The sequence below is a fragment of the Fukomys damarensis genome, unplaced genomic scaffold, assembly GCF_012274545.1.
Source record: "Fukomys damarensis isolate Sample0158 unplaced genomic scaffold, DMR_v1.0_HiC HiC_scaffold_27, whole genome shotgun sequence".
NCBI lineage: Eukaryota > Metazoa > Chordata > Mammalia > Rodentia > Bathyergidae > Fukomys > Fukomys damarensis.
Window position 1 is genome coordinate 23,691,140 of NW_022900939.1, and position 13,153 is coordinate 23,704,292.

General features: G+C 50.1%; 1 protein-coding gene across 1 annotated transcript; it reads left to right on the top strand.

Annotated features, from left to right (window-relative positions):
- The first annotated feature begins 2,154 nt into the window (after nt 1–2,154).
- Nucleotides 2,155–8,178, top strand: Batf2 (basic leucine zipper ATF-like transcription factor 2). The gene is given in 4 exon segments (XM_010636021.3): nt 2,155–2,368; nt 3,925–4,029; nt 7,181–7,607; nt 7,610–8,178. Coding segments are annotated over 4 exon segments (774 nt in total). The 5' UTR covers nt 2,155–2,329; the 3' UTR covers nt 7,813–8,178.
- The last annotated feature ends 4,975 nt before the right edge of the window (nt 8,179–13,153 follow it).

Genomic DNA, 13,153 nt, shown 5'->3' on the forward strand with positions numbered 1-13,153 from the left:
TTTGGTATGGGGGATTGAACTTGGGCCTTGGCACTCGCAAGGCAAGCAGCGGAACCCCTAAGCTAAATCCCCAGCCCCAATCAGGCATTTCTAATGAGCCTGCAGTGTGACCCTAGAATCTAGACTGTCACCCCTGGCAGGCAGTGGCATCACTGAGCTAAATCCCCGGTCAGACTTCTGACTCTGACTGTTTTTTTTTTTTTTTTCTGGTAATGGGATAGAACTCAGGACCTTGCTCTTTTGAGGCAGGCATGGCACCACTGAACTAAATTCCTGCCTCTTAGACTCCTGACTCTGAAGCCCAGGCTGGTTCTAAACCTTGGGTCAGGGAGAATAGAAGATTGCAGCATCCCACCTGTGCTCATGGCAGACATCAGTAATCAATCCTGGCATGGCAGACATTGCTAATCACTTGCAGCCCTCTTTTCTGATAAGCTCAGAGGCAGCTTCAAATTCCTCAAGACAGCACCCAGGCATTATCTTCTATCAGAAGACCATATCTATAATGTTTGCCATCCTCATGAGCCCACATCTTTAGCTCTGAGCCCTCAGAACTCAGGCACAACCTCAACATGCTCTTGCTGCCAATCCATAGGCTCCTACACACCACATGCTGCTTCTGATAGGAGGTACTAGCTCTTCTAACAGATGCCCTATCTGAGCCCACTCTCCCCTCACAGACAATAACCCTGTGGTTTGCCAGGAGTTTCCGGGTTTTTGAGGTCTTCAAAAGAAGATCTTGTGATGAACCATTTCAAATGTCTTTGGGCAACAATGCCACAGAGCCACTTGAACACCACAGATCAACAGAGTCCCCGTGTCTGTCCCCCTCAGCCCATCCCCTCTCTCTCCTGCCATCATACTCTGAATTTTGTTTCTCATTCCCAGGTGTATACCTTTATTACCTGTGTACACATCCATATTATTAACCCCTATAGACACCTTATCATAATGTTCAGATCTCGTTGCAGCTTGCTATGTATATAAATCAGGCGCTTTGGACAGCTTTGTTGTGTTTGGTTGGTACTGAGGATTCAACCAAGAACCTCTGTTCTCCCCCCACTTACCCCACCCCTTGGTATCGGGGATCAAACTTGGGACCTTGCACTTGCAAGGCAGGCGATGGAACCACTCAGCTAAATCCCTGGCCCTTCAACCTAGAACCTTTGCACTGAACTACATCCTTTTTTTATTTCTTATTTTGAGATAGGATTTTGGTAAATTGCTAAATTCCCCAGGCTGGGCTTGAATTTGCAATCCTCCTGTCTCAGCCTCTCAAGAGTGCTGGGATTACAGGCCTACACTACCATACCCAGCTTGTTTTGGACTTTTTGGCCTGATGATAAACTTGGTTTCCAATCTCCCACCCCATCATAATTGCAGATGTTTATTTAGGTCTTACTCTGTCCATATGAGGCATGATCTTGGGTGTCTCACTTGCCTTAACACATATCTTCACAACAAAATTATTTGATCCTCATTTCACAAATTAGGTAACAGCAGGGGCCGGGGATTTAGCTCAGTGGTGCCACTGCCTGCCTCGCAAGCTCAAGGACCCGAGTTCGATCCCCGGTACCAAAAAAAAAAAAAAATAGGTAACAGCACAGGAAGGTGAAATTACCTACCAAGGTCACACAGCTTGGAAGCTGGGCTGCTCACCCCAGACTGTCCCTTCCACTACTTTATGGTCCGTGGTGTGAAAGCAGTACTTTTCCATCTCTTCTGTTTAAGGAACATTGCTCATTTCTGAAGACGTGCTTTGACATTGATCTCAGAGGGTTTGGAGTGGTTGTATTATCTCCTTTAATTCCTACATCGAGCCTGGGAATTTGTACCTCCCCACCCATAGCCTTTCCAGGTGAGATAACCAGGACTCAGAGAGGGTAAGTCACTTTCTAAAAGTTGCTCGGCTCCGATGTGAGTTGTGAACCTCGGTTCCCCACAGAACACAGGGGCTCTCTCATGGCCCACATGAACTCTGGGACTGCCCTGGCTTCTCTTTTTGGCTTCTTTCCTCCCCAGAATCCTCCCCACACCTGGCTTTGTCTTCCCTCCTCTCCCTCTTTTATACAGTCCTGCTTCCAGAGAAGGGGCCCAACCGGAAGGCCAGTTCCAGTTAGGAAGTTCCAGCCACGTGAGCCACCCTGAGCCAGGGATTCGGAGCAGCCGGTGGCTTTAGGAGAAACTGAAACTGGGCTTGCCGGGGGCGGAGTGGTCACTGGGGTTTAAAGAGCCACCACTTCCTTGGCTTCCCAGAGGGCACTGGGAGGTCACAGCTGCCGAGGGACCTTGGGGATCTGCGGGACTCTCTGTTCCTCCCGCTTGAGCCATGCACCTCTGCCAGGGAGACGCACTGCTGGCCGGAACGGTGAGTACGGGAAGCCAGGATGGGGGTGAGAGAGGGAATGTGGCCAGGTGTGGTGACCCGCGCCCAGAGCTCTGGGGCAGCAGGATCACAAGTTCAAGTTCAAGGCCAGTGTAGGCAGTTTAGTGAGACTCTGTCTCAAAATTTTAAAAGAGAACGGTGGGGTGGGGGTTGGAGATGTAGCTCAGTGCAAATCCCTGAGTCCAATTCTTAGCATAGTAAAGAAAAAAAAATGGGAGAAAAATGGGAAAATGTACTCAGGGGTCCCAGGGCTCAGGAAGGGAAAGGTGCCATCCAGAGCTCCTGTCCCAGCTCTGTGTCTGTGGATGTGTGGCTTTAGGCAGGCTCCACACGCCCCCTCTTTGGCTCTCTTTTCCTCCCCTGGGATAGGAGGGGATTGGGATGAGGCTCTCTGGCTCTCGTGCTGCAGATCCTGCCTTGGTTTAGAACCTGGACTCCATCTACCTGCCCTTCCCCGCCCACTGGCTCTCCCTCCTCCACCCCGCCTGTACAGTCTCCCTTTATAGCCTCCTCATCTCTCCAGGTCCTTGCCCGGCCTCTAGTCTCCTGGCCCTCCAGGGTTTCAATGCACCAGCTGTGGCCATGAACCCCTCAAGGCTCTAGCCAGCGGGGAGCTGTACCTATGACCAAGGAGCATCCAGAGTCCTTGACCAGGAGGGCCAATATCCTCGCTGGGACCCTGATACTCAGTCTCCCCCAAGATTAATAGGGGTGTCAGCTATGAGGTCTTCACCAGTCCCTTTTGCCTTGACTTTCCAGAGCTCTGGACACCTGGATTAAATATTTCATCTAAGTTCTGTGGTCCCCAGAGTTCAGGGAGCTCACAGCTGCCAACCTTGGGGCCCACTCCGCTCTTAGAAAGGACTTCTCATTCATTCCTTCTGGGCTACTGCCCATCGCTATGTGAGCGGTGTGAGGGCCGGGACTCTTGCCTGTTTGCTTGCTGCTGTGTCCTCCTAGCTAAGTGCCCAGTACACAGTAGGTGCTTAACGAATATTTAAGTAACTGAATGTCAGCTTTGGGCCTCAGCTGGACACAGGCATATGGAACCTAACCAGCTCTTTTGCTGCCCTCATGAGCTCTTGGGAAAATCAGCAACACCGTGATGGGGAGGTGACAGCAGTGGGAAGGACAGTGCTGCCCTTCATTAACCCTGCGGCTCTGGGCTACCTGCTGCAAGGGCTTCCCTCTTCCATGCCTCTCAGGGGCCCACGAGGGAGAGACCGTGGAGCCTCCATGGTACAAAGGAAGCAGCTGGGCCCGGAGAAGAGAGTAGCCCTGAGAGACATGGCTCGGGGATGTGCAGTTGGAAGTCAGTTCTGCCTGTGTCTAAATCCTCACTGCCCACCCCAGGAGCTGTGAGCAGGACTCTGGGTGACACTGGCATCACAAGGTGTGCAGTTCCTGCAGGGGCAGGAGTGCAGGTGCTAAGGGAGCCAGAGGGGCTTCTGGGAGGACAGGGGACGCGGCTCTACACATGGCTATATAGGGTGCAAGCCCCTGATAGGACCCCTGAGCCCTCTGCCCATGTTCAGCAGGACCCCAAGGAGTGTCAGAAGCAGCTGAAAAAGAAACAGAAGAACCGGGCAGCTGCCCAGCGCAGCCGGCAGAAGCACACGGATAGAGCAGATGCCCTGCACCAGGTGGGGACATCCCCTTCGTCCATTTCCTGCTGCTCTACCTGAATACCACACACTAGGGTATTCATAACCTAGGACGGTGCTCCATTTAGTGGAGAAGTCCAAAGAGCACAGTGCTGGCATCTGGCTGGAACCTGACCAGTGCCTTCCTTCTGAGTCAGGGCAAGACGAGAGCATCACAGGAGAGGCAGCAGGGGAGCCAGAGAGAGCACCTCATGCCGCCCCGAAGCTCACAAACCCACGAATCCACGGGTGGGTCACTTCGTCCTTAACAGTGACTTCTACTCCATAGTCCACCCTTCCTCACCAGATTAGGAATGCCACGAGGTGAGGAGGCTATCCCATTCCCTGCCATTTCCCCAACACCTCGAAGATGGCCTGGCAGGGAGTTGACGACAGGATAAAGCATCCCGAGCACAACTAGGTAGAAGGGACACATGCATCTGTAGACTGGCAGGCTTAAAGGACATTTATTTCTCAAATTCTGGGGACTGGGGTGGTCAGGGTCAAGGTGTTTCTGGGTTTGACCTTGAGGGTTGTCTTCCTGGTTTATGTAGTAGGTGGCTTCCTTCTTGCTAGGTGTTCACAACTTTCCTTCTTGGCTGTGAGAGAAGAGGAATCCTATTCCCTTCCGTTTTTTTTTTTTTTTTTTTTTTTTTTTTTTTTTTTGTCTCTAAAATAGTCCAGACGGGCCTCAAACTCAGAGAACCTCCTGCCTCAGCCTCCTGAGTGCTGGGATTACAGGGGTGTACCACCACACCCAGCTGTCCTTTCATCTTTTGATAAAAGCCACCAGTCCTGTCCAATTAGAGCCCTGCCCTTGTGACTTCAATTAAAATTACCTCTTAAAAATTGTGTCTAAATACAGTCACACACAGGGTTACCACTTTAGCATATGAATCTTGGAGGGATTTGATTCGGTCCTTAGTACATATGTAGTGTGATGTAAGGTGATGTAGAGAGGAAATAAAATCTGAACTGGTCTTGAGGAGTGAATAGGAGTTTTCCAAGGGGATGAAGGTAAGAAAATGCACTGAGGCCAGGCATGGTGGTGAGACCCTGTTTCAGAAAAGAAAAGAAAATGCATTGTGGGCACATGAAATTGTGCTGGCACAGATACATTTGGGGCAGCATCCTGCAGGCAGGGCATGAAGGAGCTGGCGCCTGGAAAGAGCTTTCACTAACCCATTGCTTCTGGAAATGTCCCTTGAGGGTCTCTCACGTGACAGGCTCAGCTCTCAGCACTGGAGGGCAGCTGTGAAGACAGCAGGCGAAGTCTCACCCCTACCCAACAGAGCTCATATTCACATAGAAACCAGATGAATAAGTGACCCATCAAGCATTCAGGATTTTCTGCGATGTAGCTCATCGGCACAGCACCTGTCCGGCAAGCTCAAGGCCCTGAGTTCGACTCCCAGTACAAAACAAAAACCAGGGTTTAGTACATCCGAGGGTAATGAGTCCTGGGTGGCATGGGGAGTAAAGCCAGTAAGAGGAGGAGAGGGTGGGCTGGCATGTGATAGGTGGATCTGGAGAGCCCTCCCTGAGAAGCGACGTCTGACCACGAGCTGAAAATGGAAAATGAATGAGTGAGTGACTCACTTCCGGGGGTGAGTTGAAGGCTTGCAGGATTTAGGAGAAGAGAGATGCAAGGATATGCATTGAAAATCCTCATTCCAAAGCCCTATGTGATGGTACAAGGCTGTCGTCTCTGCCTTCAGTAGGCTGAGGCAGGAGGATCAGGAGTTTAGGGCTAACCTGGACTTAAACAAAATAGGAAGGATGGAAGAAAGAAAGAGGAAGAGGAAGGGTAGAAGGAAGGAAGGAAAGGAGAAAGAAAGAAAGAGAGATGAAGAAGAGAGAAAGGTGGGCCGTGGCCAGCGCTGGGGATGCAGCCTAGTGGCACAGAGCTTGCCTAGTATGTGCAGAATGCTAGGTTTAATCCTCGGCACCAGAACAAACCATTTCCTGTCCAGAAGGCAGCCTGCAAGTGGATCCACTGATGGCACTGACGCAGTTCTCTTTTTTTAGCATCCTGGAAAGGGGATGAAGGAAGCTGTTCAAGTTATTCAGCCTTATGAGATATGGAAATAAGATTTTCTTTTTCTTTTTCCACCACTGTTGCCATCAGGAATGGTGATTTAGAGGGGTACACGTGGACGGCTGTCCGGTGTTCTTGGAAGCAGGTGGTGAGCAGTCCGGACTTGCTGCTGGCCGACTCAGGCATATCCAGGAGAACACCATACCCTGACTTCCCCTGACAGTGCCTTGGTCTGTGGATTGTGGGAAGCCCTGGCAGGGGCGTTACACACAGTCAAGGTGCCCAAGACAGAACAACACTGAAGCTGCCATGGGAAAGCTGTGTCAGGACTAGCTCGGGGGTGGGAGGGTGCGGGACAGTGTCCAGGGACTGGAAGTGTGTTGAGGAAGTAGATCCCAGCTAAGGGACGGGAAGCCAGGGCAAAAAGACAGATGGAGCCAGTGGTCTGAGTTTAGCTGGGTGTGGTGGTACACACCTGTAATTCCAGCTATTCAAGGAGGCAGAGGCAGGAGAGCCTCGAATTCCAGCACAGCCTAGGAAATTTAGTGATACCCTCTCAAAATAAAATTAAAAAGGAAAGCAAGGCTGGGACTCAGTGGTGGAATACTTGCCTAGTATATGCAAGCCCTGTTCCATCCACAGGACAACAGCAACAAAGTTCACCCTACTATAATGACACATTTGCTAATGGCTTTTCTGGGCCAGGAAAATGGGGTGGTTTGGGTACACTCCATTTGGGAGAATAGAGGAAGTCCTGAGTGACCGGTGGTGCTGGCTCAAGGGACTAGCAGCAGGCACAGAACAGGGCAGGGCGGAGCCTTGCCAGGGCATTGTTTGTTTGTTTGTTTGTTTTTGGCACTGGGGATCCAACTCAGGACCTTGCGCTTTCAGAGGCAGGCAGTGGAACCACCGAACTAAATCCTGGCCCTGCCAGCGCGTTGGATGGGGAACTTGTGGGTGGCAGCAGGGGGCTGGCCGGCCAGAGGGCAGCCAGGGGGCTCTGTCCTGGACACTCGGAGGTAGCAGCATCTTTCCCTTGCAGTGAGGACCCTGGAGGGGGCAGTAGTTACATGAGGCCCTGATGCTGCCTGACACCCCTCGTTTCTCCCCCAGCAGCACGAGTCCCTGGAGAAACACAACCAGGCCCTGCGGAAGGAGATCCAGGGCCTGAAGGCTGAGCTGGCTCAGTGGAGTCAGACCCTGCACCTGCATGAGCACCTGTGCCCCAGGGTCTGTACCCCTGGCCTGGCTCCTGAGCCCCCCGACTGCTGGGGTCAGGCCAGGTGGCTCTTGGGACAGCTTGCTCCCCAGGGACAGCACAGCTGCCAGGAGCAGCCAGGTCTCTTCCAGACTCCAGTCTCCTGTCTGCCAGTCCAGCAACCGCACCCAGATCCACAGCCTCAGGATCCCTGCGGCTTCCTCCCAACCCCTCTGTCCTTGCTGTCTCTCAGCCCTGCTGTGGGGACCCTACCTCCTGCTCAGACATCCCCCAGCCAGCTGGGCTCTCCCTCCAAGTTCAGTGGCCTCTTGCCAAGCCCCCAGCCCAGGCTGCCCCTCCACAGCCCCTTGGGCAGGTGTCCCCCGGCAGGGGGGAGCTAGGGTCCTCTCTAGGGCCTGAATATCTGCAAAGCAGGGAGCATAAGCCTGGTCCGTTGGCGGCAGATTGGTCCGGGTTGGCCTTGGATCCCAGACAACAGGCTCTGAAGGCCTTCCCGCTGCTGGCCTCAGCTGGGGTCCTCTTCTGACCTGGGCCCGGAGTGTGGCTGCCCCACCTCAGGCTCAGGAAGCAGTCACCACACACCAGCCTCTGCTGCCCTGCTGCCACCCTTCCTGAAGACCAACCGGCCCACGGTTTCACTGGAGAAAGGAAGCTGCCGTTGACTGCCTGCTGTGGTAGCCTCTGTCACTGCCACTATCTTACTGCAACCCCACAGTCACCCTGCACAATTGCGATTAAAACTTTGCTTTTTCAGAGAAGCCATGTGGTATGTCCAGTCACGCAGCCTTTCTTTTCATTATTATTTTTCACACAGCCTTCATGGGGCCTCAAGCATGACCCCCTCGCTCCTCTGTCCTCTGGCGGGAGTCTGGTCTGCAAGCCTGAGGGGCCGAAGTCCTGGAAGGGAGGCGCAGTGTGAGCAGTGTTGCCAGGTGCAGGGAGACTCAGCTCTGCTTTGGGATCCCGGTCCTGGCTGGGGACAATCGAAAGTCCAATCCTGGGTGGGGAGAGTCCAAGCAAAAGCCCAGAAGCGCCTCCTGCTTCTTCCAGCAGTGTGTCCAGGGCCAAGACCCAGGCTGTGCAGCAGAGGTCTGTCACAGGCTCCTCTGCCTGGGGACTACTGGACGGGGTCCTCCCCCAGGGCCCAGTGGTGGACGCTGAAAGCAAAGGCAAGGGGCAGGAATGAGGGGTGGGCCAGGTGCAAGCCGGGGACTTGAATCTGCATCAGACGGGGGCTGAGCCTTCTCCAGTGGCACCGCAGCCCTGTGCAGCCCCCAACATCCTCGGGCCCCCAAGGCAGCCTCCAGGGGTCTGGCTGATGGCAGCTGGAGGAGCAGGGCCTATGCCTTTGCCAAGGGTGGGCCCACTGACACTCCGAGGAGGTGCGCCCAGGTGGCTGGGGTTGAACCCATTCACATAATAGAGACACTGTCCATGTTTAACACACTCCTGGGTGTGAGCACAAGGCTCAGCACATGTGATGTTAAATAAAGTGTTTTTCAGTCCTTGTTGCTTGGCCAGTTGTTTAAAGCTCCAGTTACATAGAGAAGTCTTTGGGGAAAACAAAACAAAACAAAAATAGACACGGCGTGGTCATGCATGCCTGTAATCCCAGCATTAGGGAGGCTAAAACAGGAGGATCACTGTAAATTTGAGGCCAGCCTGGGTTACATAGTGAGATCTTGTCTCTTTTTCTCCTCTATCCCCCACCCCTCACTCTCTCTCTCTCAGCAGGGTGTTATTATGCAGTTTGGGCTGGCCTTGAACTCACTCTGTAGCTGAGGCTGGTCTCAAACTTGCAGTGATCCTTCTGCCTCAGCCTCCTGAAAGAGACCCTGTCTCCAAAAATAAATAAATAAAAGAAAGGGTCTAATTATGTCTAAACTTTGGCTTGCCTGGGTCCCACTGAGTGAAGAGGAATTGTCTTGGATCACATATAAAATATATAATGTGGTTACTGTACATAAATTACAAAACTTTATTTTTAAAATATTTTGTCAGGTGTGGTGGTGCATGCCTGTAATCCTGGCACCCAGGAGGCTGAGGCAAGAGGACCACCACTGAGTTTGAGGCCAGCCTAGGTTACACAGTGAGTTCAAAGTCAGCCTGCACTACATATGGACACCCTGTCTCAAAAAATAAAACAAGGGCTGGGGATTTAGCTCAGTAGTTTCACCACAAGTAGTTGCAAACACAAGGTCCTGAATTCCATCCCTGGTACAAAACAAAAACAAAAAAAAGTAAATAAAATAACAAGGGATAACAAGGGCTAGGGATGTAGCCCAGTGGCAGAGTGTCCTTGGGAAAGAAGAAAGAAAGAAAGAAAGAAAGAAAGAAAGAAAGAAAGAAAGAAAGAAAGAAACTCAGTAGTTTCACCACAAGTAGTTGCAAACACAAGGTCCTGAATTCCATCCCTGGTACAAAACAAAAACAAAAAAAAGTAAATAAAATAACAAGGGATAACAAGGGCTAGGGATGTAGCCCAGTGGCAGAGTGTCCTTGGGAAAGAAGAAAGAAAGAAAGAAAGAAAGAAAGAAAGAAAGAAAGAAAGAAAGAAAGAAAGAGAAAGAAAGAAAGAAAAGATCGGCGTGGTGGCACACATCTGTAATCCCAGCACTCAGGAGGCTGAGGCAGGAGGATCACTGTGAGTTCGAGACCAGGCTGGGCTACACAGTGAGTTCTAGGTCAGTCTCAACTACATAGTGAGACCCTGTCTGAAAAAGAAAAAGAAAAGAATAGAGAGAAAGAAAAAGAAATTGTCTTGGCTTACATGCCCCTGGAGTTCTAGAGTTTGGCGAGTCCAAATTCTGCAGCAAGCAGGAAACCCAGGAGAAAGCTGATGGTGGAGTTCAAGTCCCGAAGGCACCTGTTGCAGAATTCATTCTGGTCTGAGCAGAGGGTCAGTCCTTTTGTTCTATCCAAGCCATCACCTGATTGGAGGAGGCCCGCTCACATGGTGGAGTAAATGTGCTCCAGTCAAAGTCCACAGCTCGTGGTGCTGATTTTATCCAAAACTATGCTCACAGAAACATGCAGAATAACATTGGAGCACACGCCTAGGGACCATGACTCAGCCAAGATGACACAAAATTAATTTCCACGCTAGGATCACAGGGCAAAGGTAGGTGGCAGGTTGTGAGCTGGAGCCACAGGCAAGTTCAAGGAGAGCAAACTGACAGGAAGCAGGGACCAAGACACTGTTGATCGGAGGTGGCCTGGTGTCTGGGACAAGAGCTGGCACTAGACTGGAGTGGGACTCAGTGGGGCTCAGGCACCGTGGTCCAGTTGGTGTCTAGACAGCTGTGATCACTAACAGTCACTCAGTGACACTCTAAGAACCCTGTGAAGTAAATGTGGTTGTCCCTGCCGTTCAGAAGGGGAAACTGAGGTCCCTCATTTAAATAACAAGCTCGAAGTCACACGGCTGGAAAGTGGAATAGCTGTGCTTCAACAGGGCTTAGCTTGCTTTTGAGAGTCTCTGTACCTTTTTTCTTTCCAGTTTCTTTCTTTGTTCTGTTTTTTGAGACAGGGTCTTGCAGTGCAGTCCAGGCTGCTGGCTTCGAACGCGAGGAGATCCTCCTGCCTCAAATTCCTGGGTGCTGAGATTACAGGAGTGCAACATCACGCCTGGTTTAAAATTTTCTTTTTTAAGAGAGGATCACATTAAGTTGCCCAGGTGGCCCTGGAACTTGCTATCGTACTGCCTCAACCTCCCTAAATTCTGAGATTACAGGTATGCACCATCCCACCTGGATTTTTTAAAAATGTATTTTTATGATAGTCATTCTGACTGGGGTGAGATGGAATCTCTCTTTTTTTTTTTCTTTTTTGGTTGTTTCTTGTTGTTGGTTTTCTGAGACAGAGTCTAGTTATGTAGTTCAGGCTGCCCTTGAATTCACTGTGTCTCCCAGGCTGACTCTGAACTCTCAGCGGTCCTTCTGTCTCAGCCTCCCTAGTGCAGGGATTACAGGCATGCGCCTTGGTGTGGTTTTGATTTGCGTTTTCCAAATAGCTAAAGATGTTGACCATTTTCTTTCGTATACTTACTGGCCATTTGTATTTCTTTTTTGGGAAGGGGGTACTGGATTGAACTCAGGACCTCGCTCTTGTAAGGCAGTTGCAGTGCCACTGAGCTAAATCCCCAGCCCCATTTGTACTTCTTCTGAGAATTATCTGTTGTATCCATTTGCCCATTAGTTGACTGGGCTGTTACGTTGCTGTTCAGTATGCATGTATGTATGTACGTATTTATTTTTGGTACCCGGGATCGAACTCAGGTCCTTGTGCTTGCAAAGCAGGAGGCAGAAACACTGAGCTAATTCCCTGACCCTGTATTTATGTATTTATTTATTTATGCAGTACCAGGATTGAACGAAGGGGTGCTCTATCACTGAGCGACATCCTCAGACCTTTATTTTTATTTTGAGACAGGACCTCACTACGTTACCCAGGCTGGACTTGAAATCGTGATCCTTCTGCCTCCGTCTCCTGAATAGGGGGGATTACAGGTGCGTGCTGCCACACCTGGCTCTGAGTTCTTGATATGTTCTAGATGTTTATCCTCCATCACAAGAATAGCTGGCAAGGATTTTCTCTCAGTCTGTGGGTAGGCTGTCTCTTCACCTTGTTGATCATTTCTTTTGCTGTACAGGTGGTTTTTTCACTTGATGTAGTTCTATTTGTTGATTTTGCCAATATTGCCTGTGCCATTAAATCTTATTCAGGAAGTCTTTGCCTGTACCTGTGACTTTTTTTTTTTTTTTTTTTTTTTTTTTTTTTTAGATTGAACTTGGGTCCTTGTGCTTGCAAGGCAGGCCACCGAACCGCTGAGCTAAATCCCCGGCCCCTACCTGTGACTTAAAGTGTGTCCCTTATGCTTTAAAAAACTTTTTTTTGGGGGGACAGGTCTTGATGGTCTTGAACTAGCAGCAATTCTCCTGTCTCAGCCTCTCGAGTACTGGGATTACAGTGTGTACCACCATACATACTCTGCTCCTCTATGTTTGGGTTTGTTTTTTCTTGGAATTTTCAAGGTTTAAGGTCTTATACTTAGGTCTTTGGTTCTTCTTCTTCTTCTTCTTCTTTTTTTTTTTTTTTTTTTTTTTTTTTTGCTTCAGTGCTGAGGACTGAACCTAACGCCTTTACACTGAATTGCATTTCTAGCCCTTTAAAATTTCTAAATTTTGAGACAAGATGATACTAAGTCACCAAACTGTACAGACTGGGCTTGAACTTTCTTTTTTTTTTTTTTTTTAAAGACAGTCTCACTATGTAGTTGAGACTGACCTGGAACTCACTATGTAGCCCAGGCTGGTCTTGAACTCACAGCGATCCTCCTGCCTCAGCCTCCTGAGTGCTGGGATTACAGGCATGCGCCGCCACACCTGGCTGGATTTGAATTTTCGACTCTCCCGTCTCCAACTCTCAGAGTGCTGGGATTGAAGGCATGTGCTACTACACCCAGTTATTAGGAATAGATTTTTTTTGCAGGGTGAGAGACAGTGATCTAGTGTTAGTCTTCTACAAGTGGATAGCCAATTTTCCCAGAACTATTTGTTAATGAGACCATAATTTCCCCAGTATATTTTTGGTCCCGTTGTACAGAACCAGCTGGCTGTTGTTACATGGGTCCATTTCTGTGTCCTCTATGCTATCCCATTGGTCTATATGTCTATTTTTATGCCTTTACATACTGTTTTGTCACAATGGCTTTGTAGTATATTTTGAAATTGGGAATTGCAATACCTCTAACACTCCCTTTTTGGGTTTTTTGTTTGTTTGTTTTTGGTACCAGATATTGAACTTGGGACCTTGTGTATGTGAGGCAGGCACGGTGCCACGGAGCTGCATCCCCAGCCCTCCAACCT